This window comes from Malaclemys terrapin, chromosome 25, assembly GCF_027887155.1.
Source record: "Malaclemys terrapin pileata isolate rMalTer1 chromosome 25, rMalTer1.hap1, whole genome shotgun sequence".
Taxonomy (NCBI): domain Eukaryota; kingdom Metazoa; phylum Chordata; order Testudines; family Emydidae; genus Malaclemys; species Malaclemys terrapin.
Genome location: NC_071529.1, coordinates 12,580,056 through 12,607,543, shown reverse-complemented (window position 1 = coordinate 12,607,543; position 27,488 = coordinate 12,580,056). Strand labels below are relative to the sequence as shown.

Here is a 27,488-nt window from a genome sequence, read left to right as displayed (position 1 = left end):
ATTGGAACCTCATGTTTCGTAGCTTTCCCGACTGCGGCTGGGTCTCTGGGCTGGGGTTTGCCTCGGTGGATGCCGCCGGTTGTGTATTGTCAGGATGCTCCGGGGGGCGGATGCCTAAGGGGGGGGGAAACAAATCTCAGTTTTTGTCTCCCCCCCCCTTGCACCTCAGCCCCTTTGCAAACACCCTAAAGGAATGAGATCACGTGAGGCAAAAGGGGGCGGGGCCAAGCTCTTGTCTGGAAGGAAAAAAAAGCCATTTTGTGCCCCCCCCCTCCCATCAGATCCCATCAGCAGCTACACAGACGCGTTTCTTCCAGCTCCGCCGCTTTGGCACCAAAAAAAAAAAGGAAAGGAAAGAAAGGGGGGTTTGGGGGAGCTCGCTGTTTTCCCAACCCTGCTCGTCCCCCACCCCGAAAAGATCCGGGATCAGGTAGGGACGCAGCTCCCCCTACAATCCCTTTTGCCCTGTGGGGTGTTGGGGGGTGGAGGGGGAGGGAATAGATCTCTCCCTCCCGCCCCCCTCCCGGGAAGGACTCGAGTCTACGGGCCATGCTGCAAGCTCCCTGCCTCGGCTTCTGTGACATCCTCTGGCTTTCGGGGGTTGGTTTTTCTTCCTTCCTTTTCTATTTTTCCGCTCTCTCTCTTTCTCTCTCTCTGCTTTCAAGATGGCCGATCGGTTTATTTGCTATCCATCTCCTGCCTGACTTCCTATCCTTCTCTTTGTGCTGCTGCTGCTGGTTTTCTGGCAGGGTCCGGAGGGGGGGGGAGGATTTGCATGAGATCCCCTCCCCGCCCCAGACATGGCAGTTCACCCCCCCTCCTCCCGCAACCTCTCCACTCTCTCCCCCAGCCGGGGAGGGTGTCTGCTCCCCCGTGCCCGCTCGCTTGGCTTCTTCCTCCGGCGGCTGGCTGTTGGCAGCGGCCGCTGATCTCGCCTCCTTCTCTCTCTCCAATTGGCACGCCTAACTTTTTGGATCCCTTCTCTCCCCCCCGCTTTTTCTTTGGCCCCGACGCAGGGAGGCTGGCAGCGAGGCGGGGGCTGCCCCGCTGTGTGGGGGGGCAAGGGAGTCGGGGGTCTGGGGAGAGGGAACCGGCTTTGACAGCACCCTGCCAAGCCCGACCCTCCCCCCGCAAGAGCCCCGAGGAACTACCCCACCCCGGGGATCTCCACATTGTAGGCGCGCAAAGGGCAAGGGGCGCGCAAGACATGCCCAAGGGCGCATGGACGTGGGTGGCTGGGGGGGGTGTGTGTCTTAGGAACTGAGATGTTGGAGCAATATGGCGCGGTTTCTCCACGGATGGACAGAAAATGAATGTGGGGAAGGTTTTGTGTGTGTGTGTGTGGGGAAGGCCCCCAAGTTTCCGAGACAGCGATTGTACTGTGCCGATGCGCCCCCCTTGGGCTGGGTGGGGATTCCAGGGTCTGGGATCCAACCCCAGAGGGGACCGACAGAGAGAAGAGGGGTGTGTGTGTGTGTGTGGAGAGGAAGGGGGTCCTTGTTATTCTGTCATTCCCGAAGTCATCTGGGTCCCAGCCGCTCGTGTAAAAACAAATACATAGAAAGCAAAATAATGTGCTACCCCCACCGCTCCAAAATAAAATAGAGGTGGCCACCAGGGGTTTGCCAGGAGCCCCTCGTGGGGGAGGGGGTGGGAGTGAAGTCGTTGCAACAGAGTCCAGGGGAGCTGCTGGGGGGGGGGGGCATCTTTCATTTGGTTTTAATTGTCGCGATGTTTTGCGAATCAATATGGAAGTCCAACGAAGCTATCTGAATGGGGCTCAGTTTCCTACATCAGAAAGAGAGAAAGGAGAGGTCAGAATTAAAATCCACTTTGCAATTCATCTCACCCGCGACCCCCCCCCCCAAGCAAACAAACAAACAAAAACCCATTTAGATCCCGCCAGGGTCTTTTTTTCTTTTCTGTCTTTCTCCCTCCCCAACTACGTGTGGACACCTCGTAGCTAATTAGCGCGGATCGCCCCTGCATGCCTGATGAATAATAGATTGCAATAGAATATCAAAATGAGCCCACAGCTTGGCTTGGGGAGCGGGGGGTTTGCAGGAAAGTGGCTCTCCCTCCCCCCCTTTTCCATTTTGCCTTTTTTCATTAAAGGGGGGCATTCTCCTTACTTTGGGACAGAATAAATAAACAAATAAAATAAAGAATTCCCAACCCCTCCAAGATTCAAAGAGAAAAAGCCCCTCTTGCTATACCTTTCCCTCCAGAATTCAAGGAGGGAGTTCTTGTGTATGGATACATTTATCTATATTCCCCTTCCCATGAAAGAGTTACTTTCTCTTTGTCTATGGAACTCTTTCTGGAGGGCATATATATATATTTTGGGGAGGGGAATGTGTGGGATAGAGGGAAGGTTTTATAATTATGGAGGTCCCTTTCTCCTTCTCCAGTTTAGCCATCACCTCTTCCATAGAGCTGTGTGTTGGAAATATTCCTCCCTCACCCCAGATTGTATTATCATCATTATTATGGAGCGTCTGCGCACAAAGCCTGCTTTGTTTGGAGAAAAAGATGCATGAAATAACCCTTGTGTAACCAAAAAAAAAAAAAAATCACTGCAAAGGGGATTGATGTTCTGTTTGATATTGATGAGGTAGAAAGGGGAGAAATCTCGTGTCAAGGAAGCTTTGGTAGTAGTGAGTCAATTCTTGAGGGGAATGGAGTGGTTTTGCCCTTGGAAATCGGAGCCCTGAGTTCTAGGTTCGCCATCCTTTGCAGAGTGTCCCAGGAGTCGTGCTCGCGTGGCTGGCCTTTAGGCGGGATGGATCCAACTTGTGAATGGAAGGAACCCCGTTCCATTGGAGAACGTTGGGACCGTATCCAGTGGCCGGGGAGGTGTCGGTGTATTTGTGCTTCCTCTGCGGAGGGGACAACCCACGGGGCTTTTCTCGCGTGGGTTCGAGGGTTGTCTTAGGACCCAGGATGGCTCCATACAGGGAGCTGAGAACGGACCTGGGAACCTCCCTTCACCCCCTTGCGCACACTGGAGTCGGGAGAGGGGGTGGTGCAGGAGGATATCAACTTCCACAAACCAAGACCTAGTAGCGTTTTGTCACTTTGTTTACATGTACCGACAAGTCCCTGCGATCTCCCTGCGTGGGGGCTGGGGGGTAGGGAAGAGAGAGCGGAGCCAGCGAGCTCCGCTTCTTTGCGAACAGCAGGTTTGCACCTCGGTTGGTTGTTCGCAAGGCTGATCTTGTGCAGTGAGCGCTGCTTCGCAGCTTGAGGTGTTGTGTGAGTGTGTGTCTTGTGTCTGGGGGATTCCTCCTGCCTTGGAACGTTGTACCATTGCTGGAGGGCTTCCCGGCTTCCTGGACAAGTTTTAGAATGACCTGCAAACGGAGGGACCTGGGGGTTATTTCTTAGCTGGGGCAAAGAGGAAGGAGGGGATGACAGCTGTCTAGAAGTTATGGGGGGCTTTGAAATGTCCTCCTGCTCCCCGCAGATTCGGTCTCCTTTCTCTGCAACGGCTGGGAGTGGCGAACCGCTGCCCCGGCGAGCTTGGGAGCGGGGGAAAGAACTCCCGGGAATGTGAGATTCACCCCTTGGGTTGATGTGCATAAACCCCCTTCCCCTGCCTTCGGGTGGCGCGAATTGCCATCTGGGAATATAGACTCACCTTCCCTTAGGCTCCTCCTTTCGGATGCTGGCCAACCACACACCTGAAACCCTGTCCCCAGTCGCCCCTTTCCAATGTGTATTGGGAACAATTTCAACAAAAGAACCCGTAAAGTGTCTCTAATTCTCAAGGCCCAGTGGCTGGAACAGTCCCACTAGGGTGGTGCTTTCATTCCCGGGCCTAGCCGAATCCTGCCTTCAGACCTCCTGGTCTGTTAATAATGATTAACTATGCTGCGTGGAAAGATAAAACAAACAAATAACATCATATCACAAATAAGCCAAGATCAGACCTGGAAATTCCAAATTCCTTTTTACCTCCACGGAGGCGTTTCATTTTTAAACGATCATGGTTAGAAAAGTTCTCCCGGACCAGGAACCTCCCCGTGAAACCCTCGAAAAGCTAGTCCACCGCTAAAAATGGATTGAAAAGTGACAGCAGCCCACTGGGGAGAGATTGAGCAGCTACTGAGAGCACTAAGAGGGGTGGTTCCTTGCGACCACTGAAGCGCAGAGCAGAGCTTTGCCATCGTCTTCCATTGGAGCATCACTTCCTCCCCGTCCATGTCTCCCAAAATAAAAAGCGAGTTTACTCCAGATACCTGTATCTACCCTCACTGCACTACTAGCCTGCACTGAGCGTTCTGCGCCAGATTTTCAAAAGAACTCTGCTCTCGTGGAGGCACTAAAATAAGCGGCCAATTTGTCATGCCGGGTGCTGGACCTCACCCCCACCCCTTTTGTTGTTGTTTTTGAAAATCTTGCCTTTATTAAGATGCCTAAAGTTGAGCTGGGATCTTTGGAAAACCTGGTGCTGAGCATTTGAAAATCAGGACCCCTCATCACCTCTTTTGAAAATTTGGCACCACTTCTCTGCATGCCAGTAATTTACACAGGCAGATGGACTGTGGGAATTTGCTGTCACGTCATTGATTGTGGTGTCTAACACAACTCAGCCTCCAAACCTCTCCAGACTGTTGCAGCCAATATGCTTGTCACCAACAGATGTGATGCCAAGGGTTTTTCACTGGAAAAATACTTAATTACTAACAAATACATGTTGCCCTGGATTCCCACAACTGTTTCTGGCAGGGCCAGATTCTGTAGCAAGTCCTCTTCTGGGGCTGGAGAAACCTGCAGCAGTCAGATGAGATTTTTTATTGATTCTGTCCTGTTCTGCTCTGTTGAGTAAATTAAGCACTTAAAAGGGAAAAGGGGGGGAAAGTAAAAGAAAAGGAAAGGAAAATGACACCTCCTCCCTTCAACCGTGAAGCTCAAGGGCTGCAAAAAAGATCCAGTTTGATCTCTTGCATTTTTTAATACAAATTCCTTGGAAGAACTTTAGAGAAAAAATGTGAAGAATAAAACAACCCCCAAACAGCATTTAAAAAGCCATAGCGAGGGGGCCCGATTCTCTTTGGGCTAAGCTGGAGAAGTCAATCGAAGTTTTCTCTGAGGACATGATGGAGAATGGGGCTCGCTGGCTCTGACAAAGTTCCCTGCTGCCTTAGAATTCACCCCTGGGTTTTCTGCCAGCATTTCCACGAGCTGCTCTTAAGTCTTAACTTTTGCATGTTATGGACAAACCCTAATTATCCAGATACATGTACACTCTAATAGCAGGGGTTTCTGAGCTGCCGCCTGTTCCCTAAAATATAGAAAAGCTCAATTCTTTTCCTCCAAATCTATTGCAACTTCATTGGCTCTGCGTGGAGACATGGGTAAATCAGAGCAGAATCCGGCCCTTTGTATCTAATTGCTAAGTACTCCTGCCCCTCCATTCGCCCTGAAGGACAAGGGATGGTTAACCTACCGTGGAGTGTTGTGTTCAGCTGCGTAGGGGTACTTGGTGGCTGGTTTATTTTTTATTTATAGCTCCGAGAAAGCAAGAAGGACTAGCCGGCTAATGCTGCTCTGACTGGCTTTTCCACTCAATTACTCACTGTTTCCTCTCCCCCCCCCCTCCTCAAATCCAGTTTTGGGGCCCGTCTGTGGAAAGGCTTCTCTTCGCCTGCATAAAGCTGCATTCATGGTCAGATGCTGTCTTGAATGTTTCCATAGGAGATAAAAATTGTCCACAGTTGCAGTGAATTTGGGAGGGGTGTGTGTGTGTGTGTGAGAGAGAGAGAGAGAGAGAGAGAGAGGGAGAGGGAGGGAGAGAAAAGATCAGCCACCAATGTTTTGGTTACATCTGTACAAATATTTTCCTGGTTTTGAGGAAGGGGGCCGCACCCGCGTCTGCTTAATTCTCTGAATGACCCCATCGTGGGGGAAGGGGGAATACCTTAAAGCTGCCCTTAACATTGAGAAGTTGGTTCACGGGTCACTGGTAGGTCCAGAGGCAAAGATCTATCTAATTTCAACTCTCATGTTATGGAGGTCGGACTAGTTCTAAAGGTTCCAGGCGCCCCTTTCACATGTGAAAACCATCTCAGACTGGAGTCTTCCGGTTTATGAATTAATTAATTAATGGTCGTCGTTGTTGCTATTATTAATCTGAGGGGGAAAGCCCCAGAGAGCATCATTTCTGATTTGACACAGGGGGAATGAAGGATCTTGAAATATATAGACTCTGACCTGAGGGGCAGACAGAGAGAAAGGGGTTTAGACGTTGCTTTTTTAGGGATACTGCAGAATGGACTCTAGCCTTTTGGCAAAAAGTTTTGGGTTTTTTAGAAAAAAAGAAATTAGGAGGATGTTCACTCCAAAAGTCCCTGGTCGTGTGAAGACTTCTTGACTCTACACTGACTTTAACTGAGATTTTCAAGTGGTTTTGGGTGCCTGACTTGAGATACCTTAAAAGGGTCTGATATTCAGAAAGTGCTGGGACACCCCCCAAAATTAAAGCACCCCAAATCTCCAAGCATTTTTGAGATTCTTAACTTGTATTTTCTTGGGAGGATTTGAGCTTCCTCTCTACATTTTAATAGCTCTGATGCATCTTCTTCTAAAACCAAATCAAATGTCAGGGTAAAAGATCAGAACAATTCACTCTTCCCCTCCCCCTCCAAATCTGTTTTAAAAATTGAAAAATATGTGTCGTGTCTTCTGTTCATAGAGAGTGCGGAAACTTTTTTTAAAAAGGCAGCAGGATATACGTGTGTATATAATAGCAAGATGCATAACCCACAGCGTTTTGCAGGAAATCAACATGCAAAATAATTTATTTCCATGGGAGGAATAAAATGTGTCTCGGAATTACTGTCTGCTTTTCATATGTTTTTCTCATCCCTTTCAAACTGGGATGGTTGCACTGCAGACCTGCTATCGCCTTCTTGCGAGGCAACGGCAACAAAGCAAAAATTGTTTGGTAATAGCAAGAGAAAACTTTGGTGATCTGGAAAGATAACGTGTCCTAGGCACAGACTGAGGGAGGTTGAGAGAGAGAGAGGGAAAAAAGGTTCTGGAGCCTTGTCGAGATTTTAAATCCAGACCCACATCTGAGGTCACGTGCCCTCTTGCTTTGTGTAAACCCTTTTCTCGCTCGCTCCCACTGTACTTGGCCAACCCGAAAGGAGAATTTCCTGTTGTCGGGATCTGATGCCTACTGTCACTGCTAGCAAAGGCTACATTAACCCAACACGTCGCGGGCGTCTCTTTGTGAAATGCAACGCGTGTCTATTTTGCAAATAGATATATATGGCATTACTTATTATTAATTATTACTATTATTTTCTAATGAGCGTTTGGGAGCCCGCATAACCAGCTGTGCATTTCTTGTCTGGTGATAAATGGTGCCTCTCTGATATCGCCAATCGATATATTGTTTTCCTGCCCACACCCGTGGAGTTAGGAGTTGGAAAGATCTGAATCTTTCTGCTCAGAAAACTTGCCCAAGAGGTGGCGAAAGTAGCTAAGGTGTTAGGGAAGTGGTGACTCCTGGGGGTTCTGCGAAGGAGTGGGGTATCCGTTTGGATTTCTGGTGACTGTGACACCTCCAACAATTCCCACCCCGATGCCGTTTAATCAAACCATAAAGCAACGCGCTCCACTTTGATATAAGGCTTTCCACCTGAGGATCAAGGAGGAGCCCATTACAAATGTGAAATGACTCCAGCTTTGACCCCAGCCCTGCCAGGTGGGGGAGGGCATCATTCCTCTAAGTTCGCAGGTGGGGGGAAACTGAGGCAGCAGAGAAGGACGGCACCTTGCCCAAGGTCATTACCAGAGCGGGAGTGGGGGGAGGAAGCAGATCGCTAATCTCCCAGTTCCATCACAGACCATCCTCTTTCAAGTCCCTAAGGAGTTAATATTGGAAAGGGAACAGGGTGCCTCTGCAGAATTAAGCCCAAAGGGGGCAGTTTAAAGGTAATCAACTCTTGGTTTGGAGTAGAAGGGGAAAGATGCATCAGAGCTGTTTAAATAGGTTTTTTTTTAAGGGGGGCATAGCCAGGGAGGGAGGTGGGTGGGTGGATGGATGCCGGGAGTGGAGGAGGATTGAGTTTATTTATTGTCTGGGGGTGGGGGTGGGGAAAAGGTCAGGGCGGTGGAGGGTATTTTGGGGGGCGGGGGGTGTTTTAAAAGGAGACTAGCGCCAGCCCCCATTCTGAGTCATGAAATCATGATGATTATCGTCCGTTTTACTAAAACCGGTTTTTGCTGGCGTCTCGAGCTCTCCCTCCCCTCCACCTTCCCTCTCCTTTAGAGACCCATGACGCCATTTGCTAGACTGGAAGGATAACATAAAAAATACAAGAGTCTTGCAGGGAGCAGGGGACCTGCAGAACTTACTGCCCGGCGAGAGCCCAAGTCACTGGAGGGGGATTGGATTTCAGGTGCACCAAGCAGGCCAAAGCTCCCCCCCCCTTCGCTTGGCTGTTGGTGTTGGCATCTTGCCAGCTGTTACCCTGCAGGTAACTATAGAAACCAGCGCACAGGGAGCCTATCAGCAGCCCCAACGTCACCTGCGACTTGTAAAGGGGTCTGGGGGGCACTTCACTCTGGAGAGCTACCTTGATGATGCTGAGGCTTGAAGGAGGCGGGGGGAGGGAGACGTGCTGCTATTAAGTGTAATCAAGGGGTGTGTGTGTGGGGGGTGTGTGGAAGCAAACAAGCCAAGAGGACCCCAAAGGGGTGTGATCCGTGCTTTTGCCTTGGGAATCTACAAAGGGAAATGGGACTGGGAGAAAGGTGTGTTTGTGTGTGTGTGGGGGAGAATGACTCAATCCAGCCCAGAAAGCAGAACGGGCGTTTCCAAAAAACCCACTAGCCTCTTTCTGACCCGCATCTATTGTGATGTTGGCTTGTTTGCAAACCACCCCACAAATGCTTCCCAGCGGGCAGGCGCTAATGCTGGGTGCCAAACCAGGGAGTGGTGGATTTAACCACTACCTAGAGCAGGATACTCCCAATTTCTCCTCGGCCCCCTTCCCCTTAGACACACCCACCTCGGTGCTTAAGTTTTGTCCCACAGTCTCTCCTCTGTTGCTTGTCTACTGAGGCTGGGGGGGGGGGGGGCACCTTTGCCTTGAAGTTTGATCAGTCACTGTACCGATGGGGGATTCTTTGATTGGTACAGTATTGTGTACAGCTTTTATGAACGTTAAACGCTTTCCCCAGCGTGTGTGTGTGTGTGTGTGTGTGTGTGTGTGTGTGTACACACTTCTGCACCTATCCTTTACAATGGTTCTCCATTGTAAGGGACTGAATCTGTGTGTGTGTGTGTGTGTGTGTGTGTGTTCCTAACAGTCTGGCCTCCGACTGACGTCACGCACAAACTCATTTGCACAGAAATAGATTTTAGTTCAGTTCCCCCCCCCCCTTCCACCTCGGATGGTTGTAATAATATTCTGGCTTCTCGCCAAGTATAGGAGTTACCATGGAAACAATAAAACTGCAGCGATTCAGGGCCCCAGCTAGAACGTCTCCTATAGTAAATATTAAAGTAACGGGGAAGGGGGAAGGGAAGAGGAAGGGGTTGGGGGGGGGGGCAGCAATTACATTGACATCTGCGACTTTCTGCCTCTCTCTGCACTTGATTGCATCGACGGGTGATGTATTTCCCAGAGGGACTAGATTGTAACCCCACTTTACTTAGTGCTGCAAACGTCCTGCTCAGAGTCTCAAACTCTGGGATAAAATGTTGGCAAAACCCTTTATTTTTCCTTTCCATGTTGCCTTCTTTCGTGTGTCTCTGTGTGTGTGTGTGGGGGGGGGGGGGGGGGGGGGAACGGAACCTTGCAGACAAGTTATGTTTTTCCGCGACTACAAATTCTGCCCGGTGCTTATCTTTGTGCCTATCCCTGGAGTTTTGACTTCAATCACCTTCTGCTTTCCAAGCAAATATGCCACCCTCTCTCTCCTGGGGCGGGCATAGGTAGACACACACTTAAAAAAAAAAGTCTCCGAACCGCCCCCTGCCACCCCCCGCCACAAAGCAAATCTATTCATTCTAGCAAAGGCGACCTATTGTTTTTTTCTATCTCTATTTGGGTGCCTGGCTGTGAAAAGCCAAAGCACGTCCCAGATTTGAAAACCACACCACCACCACCAAATCCACGCGCGTGCCTGCGAATCCAGGTCCAATTGTGTTAAATTCATCTCCCGTCTTAATGAGGTGTGTGTCCGTGTGGCTTCTGTCACGGGCAAGGGGCCAACAGCCGGCTCTGGGGTCTCTATAGAAACCATGAGGCACGAGCGGAAAATGCCTTTGACCGTAAAACAAAATGCGCTCGTATTAAAACATATAAATACCCGAAGGGGGGCAGGGAGGCAGACAAAAGGCTGCGTTCCCATTCACACCAGTTGAGGCTTGCGGAGAGGGGCGATGGGAGCGGTTTAGGAGACATCTCAGCAGGGACGGTCTCAATCCAGATTACTTTTACCGGGGGGGGGGAGACATACCAGAAGTCCAGGAGACCCCCTACACGCACGCCCCCTTTCCTTGCTTTCGACAGCGATTTAGGGGAAGCGGTTCATCGCTGTGGGTTTAGGGCCCGATCCTACTGCCTAAAAATCCACACCCACGCCGGCAGCACAACCAGGCGATGAACGGCCCTCGCCCATCGGCCTGGAGGCGAGTGGATCCAGATTTGTATTAATTTTTTCAGCTGGCACCAATCGCTCCCTTCCCCTTCCTAGATTTCCCCGGAGGCAGAGCCTGTCCCTTTAAATGCGGTCCCTCAGTCTATTCCCCACCGAGCCATATGTATCCATCTATTTAAATACCCCCCCTCCGGGGGTCGGGGGCACTGCCCCCTCGCGGGTGTCGGTGGCTCTGATTGGGGGGCGAGGGGGGCTGGTTTGCGTGCACGCAGGAAGGCATTGGGAAGGGGCGGCGCTGCGTTTAGCAGGCGGAGAAGGAGCCGCGGGGGAGACAAAGGTGCCGCTTCGCACCTTTGCCAGGCTGGCCAGCCTCTCCGAGCCCCCGTTTTCCGCTCTCCCCGCCCGGAGCCTGGGCTGTCAGGCGGGTGAAAGGCAAGCGGAGGACCCGGAGCTTGGTAGCCCCCCCGCCGCCCCGGGTTCCGGCTGGGAGATCGGAGCGGTGAAGGACAAGAAGGAAAATGTGGGTCCAGGGGCGCTGAGGGTTTCTTGCCTGGGCACCTTTCGATCCGTGCCGGGGAATCATTGTCTGCGGTAGATGCCCACGCTGCGCCACCGGGCACAGGGAATGGAGGGGGTGGGGTATGTGTGTGCCTGAATTTGGCTGCAATGAAACGACCCCACACTGTGGGTCTAGGCCTGGGGAGGGCAGTAGATGTGATCTAGAGATCATCGGAGACTGTTTCGGGTGGGTGTGGCATGACATGACAATGCCGTGCGTGGGTGTGGACGGGTGCTCTCTATTCTTCCATGTGCTAATATGGGGGACAGATTATGGTCGGCTTTTATGCGTTATTAAATGGGCCTCCTAGGCCACCGCGTTGTGTTTGTAGATGGAGGTGTATTTGCCGGCTACATGCTGCCATATGTGTGTGTGTGTGTGTGTGTGTGTGTGTATTGCAGTTATACATCCGTTTGCATCTTCAAAGTACTGTACCAATATGATAATGTGAAATATAGACACACACTGATCACAAAATAAGGCATAAAGAACATAATTGTCGTGTATCCATCCTCGGTCTGGGTGGACAGACGCACAGTATGAATGTGTATGTCATGGAGGTTACACTATGCCTGTGTGTATAATGTTACAGTGCTTTGAAGATGTAAACTTCTGTATGAGCGCAGATGATTCCTATGCACCCAGACACGCCCATTGGAGGTGTATTGGGTGGTGTCTATTCTCTGCATATTGCTTATGTGTCTCTGTAGTGTTCATTGAGAAATGGATGTGTGATGTGTGTCATAGGGTCTGACACGCCTGTCCTTCCGGTCTGTACGCGCAGGTACCCATAGGTCATGTAAAGCAGTCCTCAGCCGAGCTTCTCACGTCTGGCTTTCGCTGGGCTTGTGCGTTTAATGAATTGCATGTTAATGTTCAATTAGACCATTTATCTGATTTGTTCCGGCCCACTGCCTTGCTGGAGGGAGGGGGGGCTGGGAGTGGGTGTGGGGCGTGGTGGAGGATGGGGATTGGGGGCAAGACCACGAAAGAAAGTGGAATCTCCCCTCGGCTTTGTTATCTGTTGTTAGCAGCAGGATGGGGAAGAATTAAAGAGGACATGTGGATAGCCAGAAGCCAAGGTGAAGCTGTTGCAACTCCTAGCTGGGTAGGATTGAAATGTGATCCTTCTCCTCACAGGCTGCAGACTTTGCTCCTCTTTTCTCTTTCTTCTTCTCCCTTTCCTTGAGGTTTGCCCAAGTAGCACACCCAAAAGGAGGGCTTGCTTTGGCCATAATTTGATTACAGATGATCCTGTAATGGGCTACAGCTGAGGGAGAAAGAGGCCGGGAGGGAGGGAGTGTGTGTCCAGACTTTGGTGGCAAAGCTCCACTTGGAGGAAGAGACTATTGGGGATGGAGGAGTTTATTGTTAGCTAATGATGAGCAATGAGGCTCTCGATTTTTGTTTAAATATATAATTTAGAGGGGTTTGGGGCATTCCCTGTTAAGGGTCTCCATTTAATAAAAAAGTGTCCCTATAATAATCTCCATCCTTGCATCTACAAAACGTGCATAATCCAGAGTGGAAAAACTGGGCTGTGTGTGTTAGTGTGTTTCAAAGGTGGGCAGAAATAATAGGGCTAAACCTAAGGAAGCAGCTATAAAACCTGCATGGTGTGTCGGTTTCTTACCTCCTTTACTACCCAAATCTATTCAGATGTACTAGGCGCATCCCTTCTTTAGACACCGCTATGCTGCCTGTTGTATTCTCTGAACTGATTTGTCTCCATTTAAAACAAATAAAACCACATTACTAAATCCGTTCTTTATCTTGTATGTGTTTTGGTCAGGATTTGGAAGTAAAAAGAGAGATCCGTCACATAATGTAAGCTGTAGGATCACTATGGGCCAGATTGTAATACTCTAGGTGAGTTCTATCGTCCCCCAGGAGTATTATTATTATCTTACATTTATACTGTGGTAGCACCCAAACACCACAACCACTTCTGGGCCCCTATGTGCTAGGCACAGTGCAAACCCATAACCAGTTAGGCTCATCAACAAGATTACATTTGGAAAGGGTGCTACCCATCCCAGTCGGACTCTCTGGGGGCTGAAAAAGAGGTGTTTTGTTTTGTTAAAATACAAATACTCAGTCCTCCATCCCGCTCTCTGTATTATTGCAATTTCAGATGCTTTGCAAGGCCTGACCACAAAACCCAGATTACAAGGTGTGTGTGTGTGGGGGGGGGGAGGGAGAGGGGGAATAAATCCTAAAACCAGATACTCCTGTGGTTTGTAACCTACTGAGCCATTTGCTTCTGGAATGTTGCCTTCACTAGCTCCAGCTGATGACTTGGTTCTGGTTGCTGTAATATTCCCGGAGGGGTGATGACCCTGTAGATGCCGCTAACTTGATCCTCGGGGTGTGTGTGTTTTGTTTCCAGAGAGGATCTGCTGAGGCCCGGATCCAAAATGCACAGAACCACCAGGATAAAGATCACTGAGCTGAATCCCCACTTGATGTGCGCTTTGTGTGGCGGCTACTTCATAGATGCAACCACCATAGTGGAATGTTTACACTCCTGTAAGTTTCCTCTGTACCGGGGGGAAAGCAGGAGAAATCCGCTGTTCCCAATGAAATGCTTTTTTTTTTTTTTTTTCATTCCACCAGGCAGATCTCCTTTTTGGGTGTTAAACTCAGAAGCCAGCTGGTGGTGATGAGAGATTCCCCAGCTGCTCACCTGAATATAACTCCATGGGCCAAGCTTTTTCCAGAGTGGCTAGTGATTTTTGGGTGCCTAAATTGAGATACCTTAAAGAGGCCTGATGCTAGTTTTTCAGGAAGAGCAGAGCTCTCCCTTTCTGGAAACCAGGGCCTCCTTGTCATGTGAGACACCCCCAAATTGGAAGCACCCCAAACCCCTAGTCAGTCTCGGCCTCCGATTACTCGCTCAATAATTTTGAGGTGAATTGGGGAGGGGGTGGTGAAGCTAGAATCCTACCATATTTCCTATACAGGGCTTAAGGCAACTCTCACGATCGATTAGAGATCAGAATGAGAGCTGTGTGTGAGGCGGATAATCCCATATCTGCCTGCTTTTGGGTTCGTCTACCTTCCTCTAAAGCATCTAGTTCCAGCCGCTGTTCAAAGACAAGGTCCTAGACTAGCTGGACCCAGGGTCTGCTCCAATCTAGCAATTCCTCTAATATACCTGCAGAGAGAAGCAAGGTGTAAGGGAAACCAACCCTTGATAAGAGGGGAATGTGGAATAGCCCCTACTGGTGGGATCCCCCTTTCATTGACACATGGCTGCTAACAGGTGGATTAAATGGAAGCAGTCACAGATTACTTTCCAATCAGTGAGGGTAAAAAATTATCTTGCCCAGAATGTCTAAGCAGCTGCTTGTTCACTGTGGGTCAAAGCCAGCCCTGTACAGAGGGCCAGGGCAAGTTATGCACCACTTATATCCTGCTTTGGCACCATTTATGTCCCTCTTAAGCAGGATATAAATGGAGCTGAAGTGAGACTTAATACCTTGTGCTTAAGTGGTGCCTAGGCCTTGTGCTGACCCTTTGCCCAGGGGTGATATTCACCCCGTGAGTCTGTATGTTGATTTCACCCTATTTATTTTTTGTCTTTCTTCCTTTAGTCTGTAAAACCTGCATCGTCCGCTACCTGGAGACCAACAAATACTGTCCCATGTGTGATGTCCAGGTGCATAAAACCAGGCCCCTGCTCAGCATCAGGTGAAGGATCTCACTGTTCTGGTTCTTGCCCCCCCACCCCCGATAACACAGACGTTGGGAAGCATCAGGCTCTGGATTTCGGCTGTAGCACGTCACCGAGCCCCACTGTCACAGGAAATTCTCCTCCCTGCTTTGCTGCAGTTGGGAGATGGATATTTTGGCCTAACTTTTCCAGAGCCACTAATAGTGATTTTTTGGGTGCATCTGTTACTTTTTTTTGAGAGGGGCGTGGGATGCCTGAAGGGGCCCCGATTTCCAGAAGGTGGATGCACAGAATTAACAAATAACGAGGTCCCTTTTTAAAGTCCCCCCCCCAAACTGGGCACCCAACTACTATTTGCTTTGGAAAACTGAGGTCTCTGTATGTAATTCTGACCCTTATTCAGCAAGGTATGTTCCTAACCATCAGCATGTGAGTAATCCATTGTCTCCAATGGGACTAATTTACTTAAAGTTAGGCATGTGTGTGGGACTCAGGAGATCTGGATCAAATTCCCAGCTCTGCCACAGACTTCCTGTGACTGGACACTTAGGCCCAGAGCCTCAAAGGCCTCCACCCAATGGAGTTAGGCACCTATCTACCTTTGAGGATCCAGGCCTTAGTCTGGACGTGACTCAGTTTCCCATCTCTCCAGTGGAGACAACAGCACGTCCCCACCTCACAGGATAAATCCATTAAAGATGGTGAGGGGCTCACATACTACTGACATGGGCATCAGACAACTACCTTAGTGTGCTGACTCCGGGCATATGCAGCAGAGAATCATAGACGTTTGTGTTGGGAAAGACCTCTTGTGGTTTTCTTCCTTCAGCCACTGCAGTGGCTGGTCTATAAGATCAAGAGGGTTATTTTCTACTAAAAAGAATAAGTATCTTCTGTTGAAGCCAAGTGAAATCTGCTGCCCCGGAAGAACAGGATTTGCGCTCTGCAGTTTTACGCCTTATAGCGTAGGTGCTGGAATTGGCTTGAAGTGGAGTCCATTATATCCAGGATTTACAGTTTGGTTCAATGGGTCTCAGCCCCCACACTGTACAAATTGTTCCAGCCCCCCTGCCTTAGTTTACTAGACTAGCCTACTAGACTATATCTGACACCTTATAGTCTACTGTATGTAGGTTATTTGAATGTTGACCCAAAGTCTCTCCTATCTCCTTGAATGCTTGCAGGGGAGGAGAGGAAGGAATGATCAGAACCAGAGCATCCTAACTTTCATTTTTCTCGTAACAGCTGCACAGGCTAGGGAATTCTGTCCCCGGTCATTATTTTGTGTTTGATGTCATCATGGGCATTCCTGGGGTGTTTGTCATCATAAGCAAAGCCCCAGCAGGGCTGTGATGTCAAGATAGTCCCACCTCAACAGCTTCCAGTGTCCAGATGCAGCACCTAATGTAATGGGGCCCCACTCTCTGTGTTGTATAATATCAATGAGCTCTGAGCTGGAAGGGCAGACGACAAGTGTCATGATGGAACAGACAGGACCAGGAGTGTCTCTGAATTTTCCAGCCCCCTTTAAGGATGTTGTAAAGAGATTGGGATGATTCATTAGCAGGGAAAGGCACAATGGGAGTTACATCCTCTGTCAGTTTGGACCGAGTACCTGAGGTCATCTTTAGACAGTGCCTGGACCGCAGCCGTCAGGCTTTGAAGCCACGACAAGAGAAATTTAACCCGAACCCGCTTGTGGTTTATAATTCATTGATCCATTTGCCTTGGAACGATACGTTCTTCTCCCAGCGGAGGGTTATTCTGTGTGAGCATGCAACTGGCTGTGTCCTAGCCTCTACTCTTGTGGGTGGGTGGGTGGGTGGTTTCCAGACCCCTGTTCCATGCCCAGAACCACTAGGATCAAACCAATGCAGTCAAACCCCCACGCTTGGTGCATGCTTTATGCCGGCTTCGCTCCTTCCCTATTCGTCTGGGTTTGGGGAAGCCAGACATGTCTTGTCAGTTGTAGAATTAGCTCTGCAGGTGGTTGGCATAGAAACCATTAAGGCTGCAATACATCACTAGGGGCTTTTTTTAGCTCTTCCATGTAAATCCGTTTCTGTAGTAACACTTCTTTTTTTTTTTTTTGGTTCCCTGTGAAATATTTACACTCTAACTCCCACAGACCTTTCTGTTAAATATCTCTGAATGTGTGCACAGACCCAGACGGAGATGCACTCTGCCAACATACAGACAGACACAAAGCAGCAGGCTAGAATTGCACCGATCTTCCAAGCTCTGAGATATCACCCAGACCTTACTTTATAATTTGCATTGCAGTAGCTACTAGTCACAGACAACCCCTCCCTCCCCTGCCATTAAACTAGCCACTCTACCACCATATCTCTGCATCCTTGTCCAATCAGACCCCAATTTCATTGGCACTAGGGCCCCTTTACGCCACTTTAGCAGCGGCAAGGGGCCTGGATTGTGAATGAGAATCAAATCCACAGTCTTCTCTCTATTTCTATCAGAGTCGGGGAGTTGAGGCATAGACTTGGGAATCAGAAGGGCGTGGGAAATCTGTGTCAGCGTCTGGAAGAAAACTTGTTCAAGTCATGCGGGTAACCTAACTCCTATTGAAATCAATGCAAATTAGACACCTAAATACCTTTGAGGGTCTGGGCCTTAGACCAAACATTTCTAGGGTGGATCCCTAAACTACTTCTTAAACAAGGTGGCTGAACTTTTCCCAGAGGTGCCCACATCTCTCACTGCACGTCAGTTGAAGTCTATGTCTAGGCGCACAAACTTCAAAAATTTAGCCATACTCTCTTTCTCCCTTGGCTTCTCCATCTGTAAAGTGGGAATACTGATCTCCGCTTGCCTCACATGAAGGTCTTGGGAGGTTTGATTCACAAAGGTTAGCAAAGCATGTTGAGAGCTTCAGATGGCAGGGGCTAAACATGAGAAGCCCTATATCTGAGCGAGGTATCTTTTAATAGATCATAGAAATAATTTTGAGATATGATCAGTGACCCTGATGTTCCCATTTGTTCTTGGAACTAGAGTCATAGCCCTTCTTTTTGGGCCAGAGCCAAAGTCCTCATGACTTCCCTGTTTGACTTCATTGGGTTTTGGATCAGACTCTGAATTTGCATGGTTAGTCATTTTCCTTTCTCTTTTGCTTCCCCCTCCATCTGAGTTGCATAATACCTAGCTGTGTTATCAGAAATGTCAGTCATGGCCATATTAAGGACTAGGGGTTCAATCCTGCCAGGTGCTTGGCACCATTCAGCACCAAGTTTTGGGATACCAATAATATGCAATGGGGTTATGACTTCCCAAAGGCTACTTGCAACCTGTGTCCACATACATCAAAGTCAATAGGAGTTTTACCAGCAATATTCAAATTGGCGCAGAGCCGGTACAGCGTGGTCTTGAATTCATCCGACTGTGTTCCTTTGCAAAGGACCCGTGCAATGTTTGTGCGCTATTTAAGTCCCATGTAAGCAATGTTTTGAGGGCTTAAATGGTGCATAAGCCTTGTGCCGGTCTTTTGCCCAGGAGTGGAAGGTGCTCTCTTTTGGTGTGGCTGGAGAATGCAGACAGGTGACTGGAATGGATTCGGAAATAACTACACTCACCCTCCCTGATTAATTCTTATTTGTGTCTTTCAGATCTGACAAAACCTTACAAGACATAGTGTACAAACTAGTTCCTGGGCTTTTCAAAGGTACAGATACAGACAGCAATAATCTAATCAAGTAATAACGGGGATGATTTGGGTGTGATGCTCTGTGTTGGCCCAACTCTGCTCCTGTTGAAGTCAATCCCCTTACGTCATCGGAAGTGGTGTTAAAGGGCTTGTGAAATTGCCACCCTTACGCCCTGTGCAAACACAGAAGTTGCACCCCTTTCACTATACCGGGTTAGTTACAGGGGTACAACCTGCTTTAGTGTGGACGCAGTTATATCGGGATAAAGGTGCTTATACTGGTGTAGCTATTTCCATAGGGGGAATAAGGTATCCCAGGCTAGGTCTACACTGGGGGGGCGGGGGAGGGGAGATCGATTTAAGATATGCAAATTCAGCTATGCGAATAGCATAGCTGAATTCGACGTATCCTATTCGACTTACCCCGCTGTGAGGACGGCGGCAAATTGACTGCTGCGGCTCCCCCGTCGACGGCGCTTACTCCTCCTGACGAGGTGGGAGTAAGCGCGTCGATTCGGGGATCAATTTATCCATCTAGATGAGATGCGATAAATCGATCCCCAAGCGATTGATTTCTACCCGCCGATCTGGTAGTGTAGACTAGCCCCCGTATAGGACACATTCAAACCAGTATCGCTGCATCCACATGAAGGCTTACACTGGTATGACTGTATTGGTAAAACATCACTCCCAACTGGGCATAAAAATGGTGTAGACTTTCTCCCTCTCTTTTTATTCATTCTTTCTCACTGCTTTCTTGCTTTGATTGATCTTCTCTTGCAGATGAAATGAAGAGACGGCGTGACTTCTATGCAGCCTATCCCATGGCAGACGGTAAGTGTCTGCAAACAGGAATAGCCACTCAGTGTCTCTTCCTTTCTGTTCTCTTCTCCTCTCTGTCTCGACGCGAAATACATTTTGGGACGGGTTTAACGTCTCTCTTCCTGCTCCTTGTGTAGTTCCCAATGGGTCTAATGAGGATCGTGGGGAAGTTTCCGAACAAGACAAAGGGAACCTGACAGATGATGAAATTGTCAGCTTATCCATAGAGTTTTACGAAGGAATGAGGTAAGATTTTGTTGCTGTTGCTAAACTCCTTCTGTTCTGAGTCAAAATCCTGCCCTTTCTGGCTACCTCTAAGATCTTATTTGCGGGAACGGATCGAATCCTGAAGACTGTTCTCAGCTAGGGTGACCAGACAGCAAGTGTGAAAAAGACCGAGAACGCTGAGTTACGTGAATAACGTAGCTGAAGGCGACGTACTTAGATCGACTTTCCGTGGTGTCTTCACCACAATGAGTCGACGGCTGTCGCTCCCCCGTCAATTCCGCCTGCGCCTCTAGCGGCGCTGGAGTACTGGAGTCGACGGGAGAGCGCTCAGGGGTTGATTTATCGCGTCTAGACTAGACGCGATAAATCGATCCCCGCTGGATTGATCGCTGCCCGCCAATCTGGCGGGTAGCGTAGACGTACCCTTAAAAGTGGCTGTGTACAGACCAGAGAGCCTCAGGTGTGTTGTGGATGTGCAGGGGCTAATTAAGCTTATGAATGGAGGGCTCGTCATGTGACCTGAACTCAGCCGCGTGGAGCATTGTAGCTGCAATATACAAGCTAAAACAAAGCCCTGAGTAGAGCATATTGCAGTCGCGAAGCCTTTTATCCACTGGCTCTATGGCTTAGCTGCAGATGATTAGATGGTACATGCCTCTTCACCACCGCATATCCAGAGAGCAATTAACCCTTGTGTCACGACTGCCTTGGCGAGGTTAATATCCCCTCTCCGTGGTTAAGGGGGCAACTCTATTTTCTGTTACTTTTTTACAAAAATGCTCATTCTGTCCCTTCTTCCCTAGAGATGAAAAGAAAGGGACGATTGAAAACGGGGATGCGGAGAAGGAAAAAGTAAGTGCTGCCAGGCTGATCGCTGAAAGAGACCTGCAGGTAAACAAGAGGTCCCAGTCAGTGCATTGTTGTTATACTAGGGACTGGGAAGGAGGTAGCGGAAGGCACCTGACGCTTCCTGCACTGGGGCAGCGCCGCTAGTGCTTGCACTAGGGTCTGTGCAAGTTCCAAAGAGCTTGAAGCGGAAGCCACATTTTGTTTCTTCTGGCAGGGGGTATGAGACAGCAACAGATGATCAGTTCTTTCCCCTGGCCTCTGAGCTGCTGCTCCCCCACCCCAATAATCCAGTCTCTAGCCCTCCCCCCGGTTTTACACATGGATCCAAATAAAGAATCAAACTCACTCCAAGAAATGGCTTTTTACAAAGGTTGGGTGCGGTGCAAAGGCCTAGGACCCATCTAAGCGTTGGGGCAGATAAGTAGGAACTATTAGTCTCATGGTACGGGTGGGAAATCTGAGGGGCAGAAATCAAGGCCCACTTTTTTAAAGGGGGCCAGGGACTTTGGGTGTTTCAAATTTTGGATGCCCAACTCTTGATGGACCTTTTGCCCAGATCTTCAAAAGGTATTTAGATGCCTCCCTCCCAGTGATTTCAATCTGAGAATCTGGATCTGACTTTCAGAGGGACTGAGGCCCTGTAGCTTTTATTGATTTCAACTACAATCTGGGGTGGTCTTTGCTATTCACACACCAATCAAGGAACCACACAGACACAAATTCTCCAGCCTGTATTATACAGGAGGTCAGACTAGATGCCATAATGGTCCCCATCTGGCCTTAAAATCTATTCATCTAAATAATGTTTGCTGTATATACACCCCATGCAAGGATTAGCTATATAGACGCTGTGGTGCTTACTGGGTTCTGGCAGCTACTAAAACACTACACAGTAAGCATCATTAGAGAGCTCACCAATTATTTAAAAGGATACCATCCTATTCCTATGCACCGCAAGCACCCTCCGGAAGGCAGGCCCAAGATGTCTTAAACTGGACATCCAAAAATCAGTGGCCACTTTAGGAAATTTAGGCTCCCAGTCCCACAAAGCACCTCTGTAACTTTAAGGACAATTCGTTCTAATTCTTTGTTAGGCCAGGGCCTGAGTGAACCTTGCCCCAGGGCATAAACAGCGTGCTAGATGAGGTTAGAACTTGAGACTTCCTGGCTCCCAGCTCTGTGGTTAGAGCAAATGATCTGAGATAATTTTTTTTTTCTAGAGTTTGGCACTATTAATCCTGAGAATTTCAATTTGAGCTCATCTTTCTTCTAAAATATTAGTAAGGAGGAAATCGACACAGACACACGTGTAGAATAGGTTTGTCTCTGTATAAATATATAAAGACACTTTAGTTCTCTGGTTATCTCATAAGGGCTTTTCTGCTTACATTGTGCAGCCCTTGAGAGATCGAATGATCTGATTTTTAGTTTAACCAGTTAGCAAGATATTTATTTTGGTCCTTTTTAATGGGGTGTGAGTCATTTCTGTCCCGGAGGCCTCCGAGTTAAAAATCAGTCGAAGGCATTTTTCTGCTGCTGCTGTTTTCTCTGCGAGGCGCTCTCGCCCCTGCTCCCCACCCTTGCCTTGCAAAACCAGAACAGTATAGATTGCAGCAGAGCCCTTTGCGTGTGACCTGCAGGTCTTTCATGCTCTGTTTGTATACGATAGATTTACAGCTGCTCCTGTACGTATTTCATCCCCGCTCCTGTTCCAGCTGCTCGGCTCTCAGTAACGCTCTTCTCTTCCCCTCCTCCCCCCGCCTTCCCTCTGGTCTGGCCCCAGAAGAACGGTGTAAGGTTCCTCCGATGTCCTGCTGCCATGACAGTCATGCATCTGGCTAAATTTCTCCGCAATAAGATGGATGTTCCCAGCAAGTACAAAGTGAGTAGCGAGCGACCGGCAACTGGTCCTAGGTCACTGCTTGATCTGCTGACCTCTGTCAAGGTCCCGTGCAGTGCGTGCCCACTGGTGCAGCACCTGTTAGGCTGGTTGTCTTTGGACGGTCGTTTATTACATCCATGGAAGGTGTATGAGCATTTAAACGTTGTCCCTGGGGCCTGCTGGCTTTGGACCGTCCCTTCTTACACCCCTCATTCTAAATACAAACTGGGGTCCTTGCTGGGTTCAAAAACCGCATGTCCCCATTCTCCTTTCAATGTCGTTATTGTTGGCTGTACTTAGCTATTAAGCTCTTTAGGCCTGACCCCTGTTTGTTACGTTTGTGCAGCACCGTGCACAACGGGATCCTGACTGAGGCACTATTGCAATACAAAGCTATATTCTAGCTGCTGGGCATTATAGTAGCACCTCAGGACCCCACCCAAGATTGCAACCCACCGTTGCCTAGCACAATGGGGCCAGAGGAACAGCTGGCGTCAAGTTGCATTACTCCATTTGAAGTCAACGGCCTTGATTTGCACCGGCAGAGGCGCTGCCCCCGTCTGTTTCAAAAGACGAGCGTATCTCCGAGAACCTCCTCCCTCTGCTTTTCCCCCCCCAAATAAAACCAAACGCATTCTTGACGGCCCCGCACCAGTGCTGGAAATTCCAATCTCAAAGACCTCCCCAGATTTTCCAAAGATTTACTGTGTGTTTCTCTTATTGAAAACACACACTTGTTTAAAGACTTGGCAGTTGTCATAATACTACTTAGCACTTATTCACCCTGCTGTACAAACATTTGCTAATTAAGTCTTGCAGCCCTCTTTTTAAATAAGCATCCGCCTCCTCATTCTGTACCCAGGGGGAGGCTAGACTTGCCCAGAGCTATTCAGCAAGCTAGCACGAGAGTTAGAACTCAGTCCACCAGACCACCCTCACCTATCCAGTCTACCTAACAGGGCCTTCTTCAGATGATTCTGACACTGAGTCCTACCAGGAGAGGACCTGACACAGGTACATTGGACCTGATTCACTGATTTTGTATAGAGTCACTCTGATTTGGTAGTATGTTTACATTCATTTTGCTGGGCAAAGTGTGGAGCAATGATTAATTCCACCCCTGACTGCCCAATGTTCAAAAGAAGCTTAGAGCCCCCTTCGGCACCAAAGTAAGTGGCCAGATTTTCAAAAGAACGCAGCTCGGTTGGTGTTGGGCTCTTAGGAAAATCTGGTCTAAAGTGGGAATGGGGCACCATGGAGATTATTTAGATGCTTAAATGGGAGCTGAGCTCTGTGGAAGAGGAAATCTGACCCCTTCTGTCCAACCATGGATTGGGAAACAAGTTATTTTATTTTGTCCTTGGGACCCCTGGGTCACTGGAGGGGGAAAGATTCACTGTGGTCTGTATTTGTCAGGTGGAAGTTCTCTACGAAGATGAACCTTTAAAGGAATATTACACACTTATGGACATTGCCTATATCTATCCTTGGAGAAGGGTGAGTAAGAAACTTCCTCTTCTGTGCTGGAAGTGTCTTTGTCATTTATTGAGAAGCAACGTGGTCTAGTGGGCAGGGCAATTGCCTGGGATCTAGGAGACACGGGTGCCAGCCCTGGCTTCGTGGGTCACTTCCCTTCCCTGTTCTGTTTCCCTTCCCACCATTTGTCCACTTGGTGTCCCATCTCCAGAACTTAAAGTCTAGAGCAGAAGGCCTCTGAGTGACTACAGAGAATTCTTTCCCCGGCGGCTGGCTGGCGGGTCTCGCCCACATGCTCAGGGTCTAACTGATCACCCTAATTGGGGTCAGGAAGAAATGTTTTCCCCTTGGCAGATTTGGCATAGACTCGGGGGGGGGGATTTTCACCTTCCTCTGCAGTGTGGGGGCACAGGTCACTTTTTGGTTTGAACTAGTGCAAATGGTGGATTCTCTGCAACTTGAAGTCTTTAAATCAAGATTTGAGGACGCCAGTAACTCAGCCAGAGGTTATGGGCCTATTGCTGGAGTGGGTGGGTGAGGGTCTGTGGCCTGCAATGTGTAGGAGATCAGACTAGATGATCATGATGGTCCCTTCTGACCTTAAGTCTGAGTCTTCAGTACTGGGTTTCTCTCTCTATGTTCGTACAGCACCTAGCTGTACGGGAGCCCTGATCTCTGTTGAAGTCCATAGATGCTACTGCAAGACTCCTAATGATTAATACCAGTTAATCAATACTAATTTTCAGACAATAACTTAGCCCCTTTTCAAGTGAAATCTTTTTGTGATGAGTGGGTGTTTTTTCAGTGGTGGATAATAACAATAGTTAGGGGAAAGGTTTCAGAAGGAGGTTTATTCTTCCAAAAATATCTTGGACCTCAATTTTCTAGACATGCTGGGCACCCACTACTCCAGCTGCAGCTAATGGGAGAATCTTGCCAATTCTCATGATTTTATAAAATGATTCTGTCTAAATTAGCTGTTACCGCTCAAGAAAGAGATCTTGGAGTCATTGCGGATAGTTCTCTGAAAACATACACTCAGTGTGCAGCGGCAGTCAAAAAAGCTAACGGGATGTTGGGAATCATTAAGAAAGGGGTAAAAAATATGACAGAAAATATCATATTGCCTCTATATAAATCCATGGTATTCCCACATCTTGAATACTGCGTGCAGATGTGGTCGTCCCATTTCAAAAAAGACATATTGGAATTGGAAAAGGTTCAGAAAAGGGCAATAAAAATGATTAGGGGTATGGAACGGCTTCCATATGAGGAGAGATTAATAAACTGGGAATTTTTAGCTTGGAAAAGACATGACTAAGGGGGGCTATGATTGAGGTCTATAAAATCATACTGGTGTAGAGAAAGTAAATAAGGAAGTGTTGTTTACTCCTTCTCATAGCACAAAAAACTAGGGGTCACCTGATTAAATTAATAGGCATCAGGTCTAAAACAAACAAAAGGAAGAATTTCTTCACACGCCACAGTCAACTTGTGGAACTCTTTGCCAGAGGACGTTGTGAACTCTGTTATAGTCTCGGCCTTCAAAAAAGAACGAGATAAATTCATGGAAGGATAGATCCATTAGTGGCTAATAGCCCAGATGGGCAGGGATGGTGTCCCTCGCCTCTGTTTGCCAGAAGCTGGGGGTGGGCGACAGGGGATGGATCACTCGATGATTCCCTGTTCTGTTCATTCCCTCTGGGGCACCTGGCATTGGCCACTGTCGGAAGACAGGACACTGGGCTAGATGGACCATTTGTCTGACCCAGTCTGGCCGTTCTTATGTAGAGGGACCATTGTGGGTCTGACCTCCTCTATAACATGGGCCATAGAACTTTACATTCTAGAACATGGTTGTGGATAAAAGCTTGAAAATGTGACCATGAAAGACAAAAAAAATCAGAAGGCAAATTAAAAAACAAACAAACAAAAAATCCAGTTTATAAAAATCTCATGATTTGGGAGGCTTGACTTGCGATTTTTGACACTCCCCCCGCCCCCAGTGTTGGCAATACTGTGTTCAGCAACTCTGGGAAAAAAACCCAGGTCCCGACTTTTACCTGCTGCCCCCACACCTGGAATGGGGGTGTTGCTGGCACTTCCAAAAGGGCATCGGAAGGAGGGAAAGTGCCGGGTTTGAAAACCGAGATCCATCCAAAACCATGTTTCCCTTGTTGACGCTTTCTCTGCTAGAGCATTTAATTAGAACCAGGTGCTCCGAAGAGCCTTGATTCACTCTCCCAGCCCGCGGTGGGGTGCAGGGGCGAACTTTCAACAACCGCCCTCTTCCTAGCCAGACATAGCTGCCCTGCACAAATCAACTGTTGCTTGTTTGCTTTTTAAAGGGGAAAAGGGTTTAACGTTACCCTTCTTAGTGATCATTTCAAATGAACTCCAGCAGCTCTAGATTTCCCCTTTTGTGGCTCGAGTCTTTAAAGCACTTCAGTTCCAATTCAGGAAAGCTCAGAAGGACCCAGATGAATGGGAGCTAGCACCCAAATACCAATAAGGATCTGGGTTAAAAGTACTGTTGAAGTCAATGGGACTTCATCACATTGTTAAGCTCCTCTGTCTCTAAGGTACTTATCTGGCCCATATCACTGTGATAGCTGGGTCTCACAATCTTTAATGGATTTATTCTCAGCAGCCCTGGTAGGGAAATAGTTATTCCCCTTTTACAGATAGGGAACTGAACCACAGATGTATTTCGGTGCCTCACTACCACTGAATCGCCATTTGAGGATCTGGACTTAGGCACCTAAATACCTTTGTAAAGATGGCCCAGAGAGATTAAATGTCTTGCCCAAGGTCACACACAAAGTCTGTGGCAGAGCAGGGTCTTGAACCTGGGTCCTAGGTTTGCAATCTAACATCTAGAACATCCTTTTTCTCCTAACAGACTCATTAGATGGGCCACAGATCTAATCTAGTCCAATATCCTTTCTCTGACAGCAGTCAGTAGGACATGCTTTAGAAGAACAAAATTCCCCTAATTGCTAGGAGTTAGAGATTGGCTTAAATCCTGATGCATTTAAGCCCTTCTTAATGTTAATATATATTTTGGAAGAGAAACTACCTACTTATTTTATCTGTTCTTGTTATCTATATAAACATCTAGTCCTTGTTTGAATCTTGCTAAGTTTTTAACCACCATGACATCATATGGCAATGAGTTCCGCTGTTTGGTTGTGAAAAGATTTCCTTTCATCACTTTTGAATTTGCCATCTCCTACTTTTATTGAATTGTTCAAGTGCTTTCCAGAATAGGAACACATTTTGAATATGTACGCATTTCCTGAAGTGGGGGCTTAAGCACATGCTTAACTTTAAGCAAACGGGGAGTCTCACTGAACTCAATAGGTAAGGATGTTAGTCTAAGGGCTGTGCTAGACAGTTCACATGATAAAGCCCTGGCTCCTTGAGAGACCAGCTAGGAAATTTTAGATCGTTTTCAGTAGGATATTTTTCACATTGCCACTTGCTAGTGGGTGGGTTTTAAGATGCATCTCATTTGAATTCCTGAATCCTTCATCACTTTTTTCTGGAAGGCAGCCTGAAAATCTTTTCCAGAGACTAGCTTTTAATCTTTCATGAACATCTACATTCTTGAGCCAACTGGCTCAGTTCCTGGAAAGACATCTCAGAACTTGAAATTTTACAGGTGTGCCTGGAAAGAGCCACTGGAAATTCATATGAAAATAAAACAAAA

General features: G+C 48.2%; 1 protein-coding gene across 6 annotated transcripts in view; it reads left to right on the top strand.

Annotated features, from left to right (window-relative positions):
• The first annotated feature begins 267 nt into the window (after window positions 1-267).
• PCGF2 (polycomb group ring finger 2) overlaps window positions 268-27,488 on the top strand; it is a 33,086-nt gene continuing 5,865 nt past the window's right edge. The window contains exons 1-10 of one of the 6 annotated variants that reach the window (XM_054014651.1): window positions 344-430; window positions 12,975-13,051; window positions 13,572-13,711; window positions 14,779-14,875; window positions 18,482-18,537; window positions 19,303-19,353; window positions 19,479-19,587; window positions 20,373-20,460; window positions 22,202-22,300; window positions 23,717-23,797. In XM_054014651.1, the coding sequence (XP_053870626.1) occupies window positions 13,600-13,711; window positions 14,779-14,875; window positions 18,482-18,537; window positions 19,303-19,353; window positions 19,479-19,587; window positions 20,373-20,460; window positions 22,202-22,300; window positions 23,717-23,797 (693 nt within the window). In that variant the 5' untranslated portion in view covers window positions 344-430; window positions 12,975-13,051; window positions 13,572-13,599. Of the gene's footprint in view, window positions 431-577; window positions 601-12,974; window positions 13,052-13,571; window positions 13,712-14,778; window positions 14,876-18,481; window positions 18,538-19,302; window positions 19,354-19,478; window positions 19,588-20,372; window positions 20,461-22,201; window positions 22,301-23,716; window positions 23,798-27,488 lie in introns of those variants that run through there. The other 5 variants (XM_054014653.1, XM_054014657.1, XM_054014656.1 and 2 more) reach the window with 5 other exon arrangements.